This window comes from Callospermophilus lateralis, chromosome 10 (genome assembly GCF_048772815.1).
Source record: "Callospermophilus lateralis isolate mCalLat2 chromosome 10, mCalLat2.hap1, whole genome shotgun sequence".
In the NCBI taxonomy this organism is placed as follows: Eukaryota; Metazoa; Chordata; class Mammalia; order Rodentia; family Sciuridae; genus Callospermophilus; species Callospermophilus lateralis.
Window position 1 is genome coordinate 44,871,376 of NC_135314.1, and position 15,329 is coordinate 44,886,704.

The 15,329-nt window shown below is 35.7% G+C and overlaps 1 protein-coding gene across 4 annotated transcripts in view; it reads left to right on the forward strand.

Annotated features, from left to right (window-relative positions):
- Lpp (LIM domain containing preferred translocation partner in lipoma) overlaps positions 1-15,329 on the forward strand; it is a 650,099-nt gene that overhangs the window by 274,964 nt on the left and 359,806 nt on the right. For all 4 annotated transcript variants that reach the window (XM_076868851.2, XM_076868854.2, XM_076868852.2 and 1 more), the window contains exon 5: positions 14,038-14,150. In XM_076868851.2, coding sequence (XP_076724966.2) covers positions 14,038-14,150 — 113 coding nt within the window. The remainder of the gene's footprint in view (positions 1-14,037; positions 14,151-15,329) is intronic.

Genomic DNA, 15,329 nt, shown 5'->3' on the forward strand with positions numbered 1-15,329 from the left:
GGCTGTGTTCTAATTAAACTTTAGTTACAAGAGAAGGTGAATGCATTTGGTCCATTGGTCAGCGTTTACTGCCCTTTGGACTGGTGAACCCTCCTCTTCTGTTCTAGTTTACTTCTGAGCTGATTATTCTGTGAATTTATGAAGTTGTACCATTATTTTCAGCTAAGCCAAGGAAGTGCCAGTAGGACTTGGAGAGGTAGCTCCACTGATAGGATGGGTCTCTTTATAGCAATCAGCATAATATCACAGACTCAAGTGCCAGGAAGGAAACTGCCACCATGTCCTTGGCAAATGGGCCCAGGACAAATGCTCTTAAGGATGAGACATAAGGAAATCCTTGAATGCCAAGGCTGAGCTCACTGAACTTGAAACTCAGAGGACTGGAACTATCATTGGAGGAGTACAAGGGGGCAATAAATCTATTGCGCTCAGAAATGAAAGACCTTCAGTGGCAGCTGGCCAAATGAAGCAGGAGGAGGGAATGGGTTCTTCACTCAGCTAAATTATGACTCTGGGCAGGCAGATCAGGTCTACTAAAATAGCAAGGTGCCTGAACTTCTGCCCAGAACATGTCACCAGTCTTTGCAATTTGGGATTGTCTTCCATCACAGCCTCCTAATCTGAGGAAATGAAGGAAGCAAAGTGAATGAAATACAAGGAATGACATTTTTCTTGGAGAGCCTCCTTAGGGACAAAACCTGATTTTTCTAGAGAACTCTTACTTTTTGAACTTTTTTATTTTAACTTGAATTCTTTATTGACAGAGCATCCAGTGGATTTTTTAGGCCTCTTAAGCCTTCCTGTTGATGTGGGACTTAACTCTTTTAGATGTGGGGGTATGGGGCAAAGAAAAACCCTTGCAAACTAAGCAAAGGGCCCTGGGGTATGTTTGCTCATCTGATTGCCTGGTTGTGATTGTTTGTTTTTGCTTGGCTATGTCACTGGATTTTGAGGACAAAACTAGTCTCTTTAATTTGTATGTCACAATAGCTTGTTTATGTCTTATAAATTGTTCAAGAACAGTTTGTCCATTAAGAAAAAAAAAAAAAAGTGACCTAGCCATCCTTCTGACCCAGGACAAGGCTGGGTGAATCAGTTGCAGAAGCTTGATGTGGCAAGTTAGAACCGCTTCAGGGCTCTGTACATGGTTGCTCTCCAAGATCTCTAAACATTCCGGGAGAACATACTGTTTGTTTATTTGGCTGCTAGGACTTCGTTTGGCTATTTTGTTAGTTATGCTCTTTTGCTTTTTCTCTCGTTTTGCCTTGACCCTCAACTCTTTGCAAACATGGTGGTGTAAGAACTATATTGAGTAGCCGAACTCAGAAATTCAAAGGATGAATGTTTCTCTCATAAGCAGGAGCTAGAATAAAATAAAGGAGAGGGGGATGGAAAGGTAGAAAAACAGAAAGAACAAATCAAATACAAATTAATTGATGAGCAAAAGGAAATATAGTAGAGTAGAGGAAGGAGAAGGGGAGAGGGGAGAGGTGAGGGAGGATAGGAGGGAAAGGCTGGGATCATGAACTGAAATCAGTTTCCAAGCATCTATGAGTTTGTTGGGATGAGTCCAACTACTGTGTGTAGCTTTAAAGCTTCAACAAAATAAATAAATGAATAAGAAAAAAACATGTTGAGTATATCACATACTCAGTAAATATCTACTACATTTTATATTTGCATTTCTAAATGTTTATGAAAGAGTTACAATTAAGTTACACAGAGGATCAACTCACAATAGAAAATAATTTATATTCATGCAGGACATTATTATCTTGGTCTGTGCAACCCTGGGTGGGTAAAAGATCAGTGCTATTATTCTCATTTTACAAAGAAATTGAAACTCAGAAATTCTATGATTTGCCCAAGTTCATAAAGCTAGTAAATGGTTCAGGTGTGACTAGAAGTGATATCTTTTAAAATCATTAGGCTGTTTTATATATATATATATATATATATATATATATATATATATATATATCATCTGACTGTGACTTGGATATATAAAGAGGTACTCCTTTGGTAGAGATCATCTCCTGGGGTCTCTATTTTTAGTCTTTCACTCTCTCTCCTCCCCGACATACACACATTTTGAAATTGTTTCTCAAGTTCTTCCTTTAAAGACTTATTTATTTGGTTAGGATTCAGTGTGTTATATTATCAAGAACCCATGTGTCCATTTACTTAGCAAATATTTTTCTCAACTCGTCTTCATCTCGATTCTTGACATTGATTGGAAGAGGTGCTGTTGGGTTTGAGTGAGAATCATACATGATGTGTGCCCTCGAGGAGCGTAGTGCAGTGAAGTCAATGGCTCACGCATTTCCCACAGGATACACTATGATAGATACTTTCAAAACACTATATAGGGCTAGAAGTAGCCTTGGGGAAAACCAAGTACAGATGTGTAGAGTGGCAGATGCGTGGACCTCCCCAAAAAACTTGGGTTTAGATATGAAAAATCAGTGGGGAATGAAGTCCAGATGGAGAGAAAGGCAAGAGAACATTAGGGCCCAAGACACCAGGGTAAGTAGCCTGGCGGATTACTGGGTTTATGGCTTAGCAAGAGTGAGCTTTCTTGAAAAAGAAACCAAGAAAGCAATCCTATTCATTCAACTACAAAAACATTATTTATCTAGGAATAAATTTAAATAAGGAAATGGAAGACCTCTACAATGAAAATTATAAAACTCCAATGAAATAATAATCATAAGGACACACAAAAAGGGGAAGATAGTCATATCCGAAGATTGGAAGTACTTATATTAGTAAAATACCACACTATCCTAAGCAATCTACAGATTCAATACAACCTCCTTCCAAATTCCAAACTTATTCTTCATGGAAATAAAAAGCAAAAATCTCAAACATTCACATGGACCCACAAAAGTCCCAGAATAGCCAAAGCATCCTGAGGAAAAACAATGGCTGGAGGCATGAAAGCATACCTCAGAGCCATAGTAACCAAAGCAGCAAGTAAAGTCATAAAAACCACCGTGTAGACCAATGAAATAGAATACAGAGCTCAGAATTCACTCCATGCACACACAGCAAAATGATTTTTTATTAAGATGTAAAGAACATATGTTGGAGAAAAGATAGGCTCTTCAGTAAGTGGTGCTAGGAAAACTGGATACACAGACTAGATTCTTAACCTTTTATCACAAGAAAAAATCAATACAATATGGATTAATAACCAGCACGTAAGACCTGAAATATTGAAACTACTAGAGAAAACATAGGGATAATACTAGATTACATGCATACAAAGATTTTTTTTTTTTGGACAAGATCCCAAAAGCTCAGGCAACAAAAGCAAAAATAGACAAAAGGGATTATATCAAATTAAGAAGCTTCTGCACAGCAAAGGAAGCAACAGAGTGAAGAGACAACCAGTAGAATAAGAAAATATTTGCAAACTACTTACCTGGAAGTGATTAATATCCAGAATATACAAGGAACTTGAATAACAAAAATGTAAATAATCCAGTTTAAATGGGGAAAATGATCTGAATATACATTTTTTTAAAAAAAATGCGCACAATGGCCAACAAGTACATGAAAAAATACACAATATCACTAATCATCAGGGAAATGCAAAATCAAAACCACAATGAAATAAATATCAACTTGCCCCCATTAAAATAACTATCAAAAAACAAAAATGAAAGAATGAATGAAATGGCAATAAAGATTTAGAAAAAAATGTGAATTTTTACATATTGCCATTAGGAATGTAAATTAATACAGCCACTATGGAAATAACAGTATGGAGATTCCTCAAAAAACTAAACATAGAATTACTATTTGATTTATCTATTGCTACCGAGTATATATCCACCGGAAAAAAAGCAATTATATCAAAGAGATACCTGTATTCCCATGTTTAATACAGCTTTGTTCACAATTGCTGAGATAGAATCAACCAAGGTGTTCATTAATGGATGAATAGATAAAGAAAACATATATATTATTCTATTATATATATAATAGAATAATACTCTGTTGTGGAAAAGAATAAATACTACCATCTGTAGCAAGATGGATAGAACTCTAAGTCATTACATTAAGTAAAATAAATGAGTCACAGAATGATAAATACCACATTTTCACTCACTTGGGGAAGCCAAAAAAAAAAAAAAAAAGAAGAAGAAGAAGAAGAAGTCAGTTTCATAGAAGAGTAGAATGAAATGAAGGATCATGAAGTCAGGCTGGGAAGAGGGTCAATAAGGAACACCAAACCACAGCTAGAAAGGAGAAATTAGTCCCTAGAGTTTCATAGAATGGTAGGGTAACTATAGTTTACAACCACCCATGATATATTTCAAAATGAAGTTTCTGAGCACATAGAAATTATTAATGTTTTAGAAGATGGAAATCCTAACTAACCTGATTTGGTCATTGTACACTGTATATATTTATCAAATTGTTATACTACAACCCATAAATATGTACTGATGTTATGTGTCAAGAAAAGGTAAATATTATGAATTTAAAACTTTGAGAGCTACTGTTTACAGCAGTTATTTTGAAAGATGCATACTGGTCAGATCAGTAATGGGGAAAAGAACTTGTTAGGTTTCTACTTCCTCATAGGAAACTCATTCAGTTATCGGATTCCTTCCATCCAAAATAAGATCCTGTCAAATCTCAAAAGTACCAAGCAGGTCCTTTATGGGCCTCCAGTATTCCTCAAAAATAATTCTCTAAAACTTCAGTATAATTGCATATGGGAGGGTTTATATTTGCTATTTCAGTGGTCTGGATAGCTGTCCTTATTCCAGTACCACATTGTTTTGATTACTGTAGTTTTGTGATAAGTTGTGAAATCAGGAAACAGGAGTCCTCCAATTCTGTTCTTTTTCAAGATTATTTTGACTATTTAGAAGGCGGTGGGTGGAGAGTCATTGAAATTTTTAATTTGGCAACAGTGTATAAGGGGCTTGGAAAAGGACTAGGAAGCATTTTAGAAAGGTTAGGAATAACAGAGACACACTTCAGCTATTTCTTTAGATATAAGGAATGTATGTATAAAGTATTTTAGTGGCAGTGGAGATGAAGAACAGGTAAAAGAATTGGAAAAAGTGGTATAATTTATTATGGCCTTTTTGTATTCAGTGTAGATGATTGGGACAAAAAGAAAGACATTTTCAGTCTTTTTGATTGTGAGAATTGTGAGAAGATACATAGAAAAACAGAGGATGCAAGAGATCATCAGATCTGTGGTGGGTTAGCATATCTGAATTCAGTTTTGAGCAGAGGGTATATAGTTCAGTTGGAGATGCTCAGCCAACATGTCAGTAAATACAGACATGCAATCAATGAGCTCCACGACAACTCCTGGTCTTATGTTGCTTATAGATGGTATATCCATTTAGAATTGCTTTTTTGATGTAACACATTTACGGTTACCATGGTGGCAGGAGCCAAATAGAGGAAAGTGGCTGGGGACAGCAGCAAAAATGAAGATCTGGTTAAAGACAGTAAAATCTAGAAGCTTCTGTGACTTGCCTTAGCTAAGAGTAAACAGAGTGCTAGATGGCTGTTGACATGTGTTTTATTTTGAAGTGACTATTATCAGTAGGGTCTGAAGTCCTTAGCCTTGATCTCTTGGAGCCTAATGTTCCTGTTCTCCAGCTGAGAGAGACTAATTCACCATCTTGTGTTGTAAACACTCACTCATTTTAACTGATTACACCTCCAATGATTCTCAAATCACTAAAATTACTAATTGCTATTCCTTACACATCAAAGAGTGAATCCTGAATAATTAACCCCAAATAAAATTAGATGAATTGGCCCTTTTAATTAGAGTCCCTGCTGCTGTTTGTTCTGAGCTTCCTTTTCTTACTGTTAAGAGACTTTTAGAATGATTAAAACTGTTTAAGACTTAAACAGCCAGTGACCTTTTAATACAATATAAATCCATGAAAGCAATATTTCAGCTAGCAGGTGGTGAAGTAAATTTTTAGAGCAAGTACCTGTCAGCTCCACTATTCCTGTGGGGGAAAAAATACATGCCAAAAAACAACCACCTTGAAATGAAATGAGTGTCTCTATTTGATTATTTTTAAAGCATTTATGCATTTGCTAAGCTTCAGACTTGATGAAATAAATGGCAGGGTTGAAGGAGAGTGAGTAATGGTTGGCATCATTTTATATAAATAGTAACAAGCATTTCGCAGCAAGAAGAATTCAAAGTGCATAAAAGATGAAGTCTGGAGAAATCACAGAAGGTCCCTAGCCTCAGGTAGCTATTCTAGCCCTGGGGAATTTTCTGGAAGCAGGGGAATAGGCCTCAAAACTAAGGGATTAGGAAGTTTTGTGGGATCTTATTGCTGCTGATCATTGAGCTCTGATTTCTGGCCTACCCATGCTGCATTCACCTTAGATTTTGTTGAAGATATTATGTGAATTACTGCTCATAGGTGGCAAATCTCCTAAAAAGTAAGAATCTCTTCTCTTCTTCTCAGCCTTCTGAAGTTATAGAGGTAGAGCAGTTTTCCTCATCATCCCCAAGAGGTCTTGGTGTCTCATACTAAAAGTGCCACATACTGAGATAAATGTGTCTTCAACTACAAGTGAGGAGATTTGGGGTCATAATAGGTTTCTATTTTCCAGTTTACGTCACTGGTGAAGAATTTCCCCATCTATAAAATGAAGTAATTGGACTAGTTCAATGACTTATTTTTCTTTAACATTTTGAAATAAATTTCAACTTTTCGTTTTGAAATTATTTCAGATTTTACAGAAACATTGAATTTTCATTTAATGTTTGCCCAGTTTCCCTAAATGTTGACCTCTTATATAACCATAGTAGAGTTACCAACTCTACTAATTAACACTCATGCAATATTACTTACTAACATATAAAACTAATTCACATTTTATCAATTGTCCTACTAATATCTCTCTACTCTTCTGGAATCCTGTCCAGAATCACAGGGTGCATATAGTTGTCATGCCTCCTTAGTTATTGGTAATCTTGGGTACTTGTTCAGTCTTTGTTTATCACAGTAGTCAATGATGCTTAATCAGATTGCACATCAGAAGCATCCAGAGAGTTTTATAAGATACTGTGTCTAATTTCCAAATTAGACAGAGCCTCTGATTGAGGAATTTTAGAGTGGGGCCTGGGTGTATGTGGTAGAAGACAATGTCCTAGAAAGTTGTGCTGTATACTTTCTGTTTAATGTCATATGGTTTCAACACCTCAACCTCAACATTTTGAGATTGGGTTCATGTATCTCACTTCCCCTCCCTTGTGTTTCTGTACCATCTTCATTCCCATCTCTACTTCAGAAGTTGAGAGCTAGTTCAAAAATTCCTGAAGAATTTGGAGTAGTTTATAGATACCCTGTGGGATGTAGATACTATTAAATCTATCAGGTTCTCCATTGCTAAAGAAAGATCCAAGACATTGGAAGTGGATACCATGTTTCTGGAGATTGGGGTGCCCCCCTGCCTCATCACACGGTAACTTGGGGATGAGGACTTATTTACTGTACTTTGAAACCATGCTCTCTGTAAGATAATTTGCAAACTCACAAACAACAACAAAAGTCAACTAGATAGACACTTTAAGACTGATATTATTACCTGTCCAGCTAACAGCTTCATAAAATACCTATAAACCACATGAGCTTCATGGAATATCTATGAACCACCAGTAATTTAGTTCTGATGGGTCTTTAGTACTACTCTATGTCAATAACAGGAAAGGGGACCAATTAACTATAGAAAAAGTGCATGTTTTCATTCTATCAGAGTTTAATTCATATATAATTCATATTTATATATATTTTTGTTTCTAATAATTTATAATGATAATATTGTTAGTATATGCTGAACATCTCCTATGTGTTCTATGTGTTCCAGGTAGGCATCAGCACAATAAGAAACCTGATGTCAAAGATGATAGTCTAGCAGGAGAAACCAAGAGCTATACAATTAAACTAAGAGCAGAATATCTGCTATCCTAGAGCTAAAGCAGGGAGAAGCAATGTGTTGTCATTAGACAACATCCATCTTTGGATGAGGATGGCTCACTCTACAGCCTTCTACAGCAGGGATTGAAATAAGTTAAATTACCCATTTACAATGCTTCATTGTGAAACCACACAACCTCTAGCTCCAGGCCATCTTTGAAGGGAAGTAAGCTTCTGTCCTCAATGGACCCCACCAGGTGATATCCTGTCTCTAAATCAAAGGGATATTTTCAGAAGATTCTGTCAGGACACTGGTATTTCTTTGGCAGCTTCTTTTTTGAGTGGTAAATTATGTTTTGTTTGAGTTTATGTCTCTGGGATCTTGCCTTTTGTTCTGTCCGCAACATGAATTTTTAAATTTTTAATTCATTGTTTTTAAATGAGGAGAATTTCACTTTTTTTACGGGGGCTGATGCTATCTCAGTAGCTGTTACAGGATTGATGCATCAGGCTCAACACATTGCCTTATCCATTTTGAATGCTCATTTTGGGAAGTCCAAAAATATGAAGTGATTTGTTGTTTGAATAGCAGTTACTATGTTTTGCTACTTGGTTCTAGTCCATTTTCGGAACCAGACTTTTCTCCTTTTTTTTCCCCTCCCTTTGTGTTTTTTGAAATACATTCAATGTTTTTGACTGAGACATTGAATCTGTTATCCAATAAATGGAAAGCACTGTGTGATAGAGAAATACAGTATACATAGATGTGATACAATAAGGTGTTTCCCCTTTGTACATTTAATTCCCTTCTGCATTGAAGAGAACTGTTGAACTCAGTGAAGTCCCAGAGATTTTGTGTGAGCGAAAAATGGAGTGAAATTGTCCGATTTAAATCAGAGACGTCATCCACTTTAAAGATAATAATTCTTGCTTTTAATTTGAGAATCTCAAAGAGCATTTCAAGCTAAGTTATTTAGAAAGATGACAGCACATTAAATTTTGGCTTGGGTAAATATAGTGATGCATTAAATTAAACACTGGGTTTGCCTAGATTCTGCAATTCATTTCAAAGTATCTTCCTTTTGATTCTTAAAAAATAATGCCTGGCTGTAATTCACATTTATTGTATAGTAATTAAGTCAAAGGAGAAGCAATTCAAAACAACATTTATTATACCATAAGTGATAGACAATCTCTCTTAATATAAAGGTTTATAGAAATTTGGGTCCATATTATAAACTATTCAATAGCCCACTTTTTCCTCACTTGATAATACATCAGTTTTTCATGTTCTTCCCCCAGATACTCCATGACTCACTCCCTCACTAGATTTAAGTCTTTGCCCAAATACCACTTTAGTGAGGCATTTCTCAACACTTTTCTTTAAAATTGCAACATCCTACTACCACCCTAGCAGTTCTGTCTCCCTTCCTTGTTTTGAATTCTTTATGGTGCTCATCACCATTTGATATTCAGTATATTTTATTTATTTATTTTTAATCATCCTTTTCCTCCTGCTATGGTGTAATTGGGGGCAACACTTTCTGTTTTATTGATTGATTAATTAATTTTTATTTGTTCTTTTCTCCTCCAGTGTCTTGAATTATACCTGTCACATAAAAGGTACTCAGTGAATAAACAGGTGACAAATGTAGATGAACTTCATTCTTTGGATGACTACGTAATTATCCAGTGTGTAATCAAATGCAATATATTTTTTAACAAATCCCATATTGATGAGCATTCTGATTTTTCTATTATATTGTCTTGTGATGAAGCTTCCATAACATGCTTCTGTGCAAAATTTTCAGTTATTTCTTTGTACAATAATTTATTAAAAGTGGTATTGTTGAGTTAAATCCATAAACATTTTTGAGGATTTGATACCCTCTGGCAAGTTTTCTTGAAGAAAGTTCTATCTAATATTACTTGGGCTCTAGCTAGGAATATATGAGTTCTGATTTCCCTATACCATCATCAATTCTGTGTTTCATCACTATTTTAAAAATTATTTATTATATTTAATTGACATAATAATACAAATTTATAGTAATATACAATGTGATGTTTTGTACATGTCCATGTGTAGGAAAGAGCAAAAATAGGATAATTAGCTTATCACCTCATTTCTTTGTTATCATTATTTTTAATCTTGGTCCTTTTTAAATGTCATTGCCTATTAGAAATTAAGTACTATCAGAATCAACAATTTATTTTTTAGATAAACAGTAGGAATAAAAATGGAAGAATGATAGAAAGGTTACTTCTCCTAATACATAGTCATATATAATGAAAGTTTGGAATTTCTAAAGATGTATGTATGAAAACTAAATGTAAAGGTCACAAAGCTTCTAGTTCATCGGAGGGTGCATTGCTTAAGGGGTGTGAGCTGCTGTTTTGGTGGCAGTGAGGACAGGTAACCAGGAATGCCCAGCCTTTCCCTGATAATGAGCATTTCTCCTAGAGAACACTCACAGTAACTGCACACTCAAAGAACAGGAGTAAAAGGGAAATCTAGGCACTGCTTTATTAATAGCTCTGTGATTGTTGATCTCCCTCTGGGACAGAGATCTGTGGTTGTACTGAGATGGTATGCAGGTTTTGGCTTTAGGAACAGAGAGATGTTTTATCCCATCTCTTCTTCTCACCACTATATCTTGGAAGCTTCTATGCTCAGTGAGCTGCATCCCTAAAGGATCTATCTACCTATTTGGGGTCAACAAAAATATTCCCAACAATAGCTGGCTTGGCTTTCCTGGGAACCGGATGCTGCATAGGTCTGAAGAAGTATAAGAAAGAGCCCTTTCTGGGTACTTCTTAAACAGATCTGCAGGGCACAGTGGTGCATGCCTATAATCAAAACTACTAAGGAGGCTGAGGCACGAGGATCATAAGTTCAAGGCCAAGGTGGGCAACATAGCGGGGGGCTCTGTCTCAAAAGATAAAAGTGAAATACAACTGAGGTTCTTACAGTAGTGTCTGGAACAATTGGATTAGCAAACCTCTCCCTTGTCAGGGAAACCAACAGAAGTGGGTTGGGAAAAGAGCATTGAAAGGACTTTGTCTCTTAATAGATACAACAAACTGGTTAAATCAGAGCAATTTTTTTCATATTTTTAGTTACAACCATTGGAGTCAATGGGTTGAGAAGGCTGAGAAGTGATGGATAAAATGGCACTTATCGTCAATTATTCTTTTAGCCTTTGTCATATTACAGCATTTCCTGGTGGGTTTGAAAACTTTATCGGCTGAACATTTAGAAATAACACATTTCTAGGTACTGAAAGTCTCTGTTTTGTGTGTTTGTGTCATTTGAAAACTACAAAGGAGAATTGAACTGCTGTACCAAGGAACTCAGGGTTGTCTCTTATCCGAGAATGCTGGGGGCCAAGCTTGAAATGCAAGTTTTAGATCCCTTCAAGGGCAAAAGACAAGGTGCTGCGCTCCCCTTTGGCTCAGTAGGAGGGGAAAAAAGTACAAATGAATAAAATAATTGACAAGTTAAAAGTTTGTATTTTCCTTCCACTGTTATTCCTCAGTTGCAAAATTCAGCTTCTTAGAGGCAAGTTGCCATTGTCAGTTTCTTGGGAATCTATTCCAAAGTTTCTTCCTGATAGTACATACATATATCTATACACATCATTACACAAATAACACTTGTCTATTAAAATCTTGAGCTATAAGTTAGAATTCTCATAACAGTTTGATTTAAGATAGTTAAGAGTTTTTCACACACATACATATGTGTGTGAAAGATCAAAATAGGATAATTAGCATTTCTATCACCTCAAACATTTTTCATTTCTTTGTCATCACTAATCTTAATTTTAGTCCCTCTTTTAAATGGCATTGTCTGTTAGGAAATTAGTACTATCAAAATCAACAATTTATTTTATAGTTAGCAGGAAATAAAAATGGAGATAAAAATAGAAAAGCATCATTGATAGAAAGACTCGAGCTATCTCCAGTAGTTCACGCTTTCTTCCAAAGAACCCATTTTCTCTCCCTCTTTCATTTTGTATCAGTTTCCTAGTTATTTACCCTTTCTTCCATGTCTTTTAAAAATGTGAGTTTTTAAAAGGTATGATAAGAAGTCTTTGGCAGTTGAGCTTGAAGAGCAGAAAACTTCTGTCTGACTTAATAACGGATCCAATTAAAGAAGATAATTATTATGAGGTTATCATTAGGGATTTTAAAAATTTATCTATGTTGCCTAGAATTATGATCACTGTTGTTTTCAATTTATTTCTTTTTGAAAAGTACATTCTCTTTTCCTTTTCACCCTCCCAAGACTATCATCAATCTGTGCTTCACAATATTTATGTCCTATTACAAAAATAGGGCAAAGAAGGGACCTCAGAGACGGGCAGTTGTACTTTTCATTCCAACACATAATTTGCTATTACATTTTGGACTATTCATGTGACTTTTATTGACCTTTGTTTTTCTTTTTATAATACGATCTCCAGGATTTTTTTTTTTTTTTTTTAGTTTTGATATTATCTGATGGTGTGATGATTCTGTATAACATAGCAGAACCTGATGAATTATAAGAGGACATTCAGCAATCTGTATTTTAACAAGACTTTTCATAGATCCTGATGAGTTCTGAACTTTGGGAACCATTCCTGTAGTGGGGAGTGTCCTGTGAATGAGAGGTAGTGTATGAAAGTTATCTTAGTACGTTGCCTGGTGCATGGTCAGAGACTAGTACTCTGGAGATGACCGAATTTCACTGGGTGTTAGACTTGGCAGCTGTTAGCTACTCTTCAAATTCTAACAGTGTTGTTTATAAAGCTAATGAAGGCCAAGTGAACAATTTCAGAGGGGTGTCAGAACAACCAAACTCACTCATTCCATGGTGTCCCTTTTACCATTCTTAGACTCTTTCTCCAAATGCCTAAGTTGAGATACTTTGCTACTATACAAAAGCAACTCATTTTAATGATGGAGACTGCTGCCCTACAGCTAAATGTTGAAAAGCTGAAATGCAAGGATATGCTACTCATCTATAAATAGAGGAGAATACTTCCCCAACACATCAAAAACATTATTTTTAAAAGGAAGAGAAAAAATAGAAAGACTGTTTAAAAAGGAAATTTCTGTTTTCCCAGTAAAAAATTTTTTTTCCAAAATCTATTTTAAGAGATTCTATACTATGAGCCATACAGCTCTTGGATATATGTTTGTACCTCAAATTTTACAGATGAGATCTGGTGTTTCAACCACCACCATTCTTGTTGGTCAGAGATGGATTTCTTGGTCTCCTGAGCCTCATTACTTCCTTCTTGGATTGTATTTTCTAAATCAGATGTTTCTTATTCCAATTTCTCCTCATCTGTTCTGCATATACTTAAACTTTAGTAAATCATATTGTAACCAAGTGTTCCTGCCTCAGAATTCCTTGGGTGCATGATAAAATTGACACTCTGCTCCATCTGTATCCCACTTAGTTATTCATCACTTTTCTAATTTTTATCACCCAGTAACACTATTTTATATTCCTGTGGTTTTGGTAGATTATACCTTACTTTTTATTCTCTATGCCCTGATTTTTTTTTCCTTGTATGTCTATATCCCCCTTTCTGCCTAGAGTGTACTTGCTGTCTACACCCACAAGGTGCAGGGCAATTATAGGATCCAGTCAGCCTCCCTTGTTCCTCCACTTGGATATAAGTTTTATTTTATGTTATTTTTCAGAAGTTTATTTATACTCTTCATAAATTGTATCTTGTATCATTCTTACTTGTATACATTTTTTCCCTCTTGTACTTGATTAAAAATTTACTGAGGGCAAGCTCCATGTCTTATATAATTTAGTAACCTCATCCCCCAAACCAAGCACATCCCCTGCTCTTGCTAAATGTACTTGACCCCTCTAGACTAGCTTTTATGCCACTTCTAAATATCAAATCTTGTCCTCCCTCTGAAAGTTAAGGCTATTAATTAAACTGAGGAGAGCTAAGATAGGGAATAATTGTATACAAGGCAAAAAATTATGTGTCAAAGCCAATTATGAAAGAGTAAAATGTCAGCAAATATATATTTTAAAGAGTATTATGAAATTGCATCCCTTTTAACATTGTGTGTGTGTGTTTCCTTTCTGCAGGTGACTTTCTCCCACCACCACCTCCACCTCTAGATGATCCTGGTGCCCTTCCATCTGGCTCTGGAAATTTTCCTCCTCCACCACCCCTTGATGATGGTGCTTTCAAAGTGCAGGTAGGAGCTGTGATTGCACTCATGCACTAGAAGGAAGCTCATGAATTCAGTAATTGTTTCTGTGGTAGATAAACATTTATCCAGAGCCTATAGAGGGCTTTGCAACTTACAAGGAACCAAGGCACTTTAATGCAAAATGCCCAACTCAAGCTTCTCAGATTTCTGCTGGCTTACACTTTGAAGCCCTGAAAATCCTTTTAACTACTAATTTTGTCTCAAAACCCAAAGCAATTTTTTAGGAATGCTGTTTGAGAAGTCTACATTTTCTTGTTATCCCAGGAACACAGAGCTGGGCCTTCTTTATTGCCTCCCCCACCCCCTCTATCCACAAACATTGCATTTCAATGAGTAAGTCTGATATTTTAAGGATCTTTTTGGTCACTGTGGATCCAAGTTGGTCAGCAACATCCTTCTAACAAAGTAACAACAAAAAAACCTTAGGTTTTCTCTTGTGGGTAATTTTAGGGATGCATATATACATAGGTGTTGTACTCTAGTGTGTGTAGATTGAAAAGAAACTCACGGCTGAACATCGAAGTGACACTCAAAGTAGGTTGCAGACTGCGATCATAGGGGACAGGTGAGTGATATATCATTTAATCCAAATATTTACATAAGGACAGATAATTAATAAAATCATAGAATTACTGTTTTGTTCTTAGGTGTGGTGATATTAGTATAGATATATTGAAGAAAAAATTAAGAGTCCTGTCTTTTAGAGAAAGATCTGAAGTATTGGGGGATGTAATGTAACAGTGTCTGATATTTGCTTCAAAATAATAAGAGTAGAAAATTTCTGAATGACAACATGGGTGAGAATAAGATTAGCTGTGAATTGATAACTGTTGGGTGCATGGTCATTTCTGATACTTAGTCCACATGTCCATATGTCTGAATTTTCTTGTAAGAAGTATCAAGGAGGAAAAGCCATAGAAAAGAGCTGTTTATATGGTTTCATCTGTGGTCTTGGGTTCTTTCAAATTTCTGGTTGGGGGAGATAAAGGAAGAAATGATTCATTCATTCCAGAAATATTTTGTGTTCCTATTTGGGCATTATTTAAGTACTAGAAAATCTATAATTGAAAATAAAGACAGCTTTCCTTCTGGAATTTACAAGTTGGTAGACTAGTAAACGTGAACAAATTATATACACTGTGATATACGTTGAGTGAACAACCT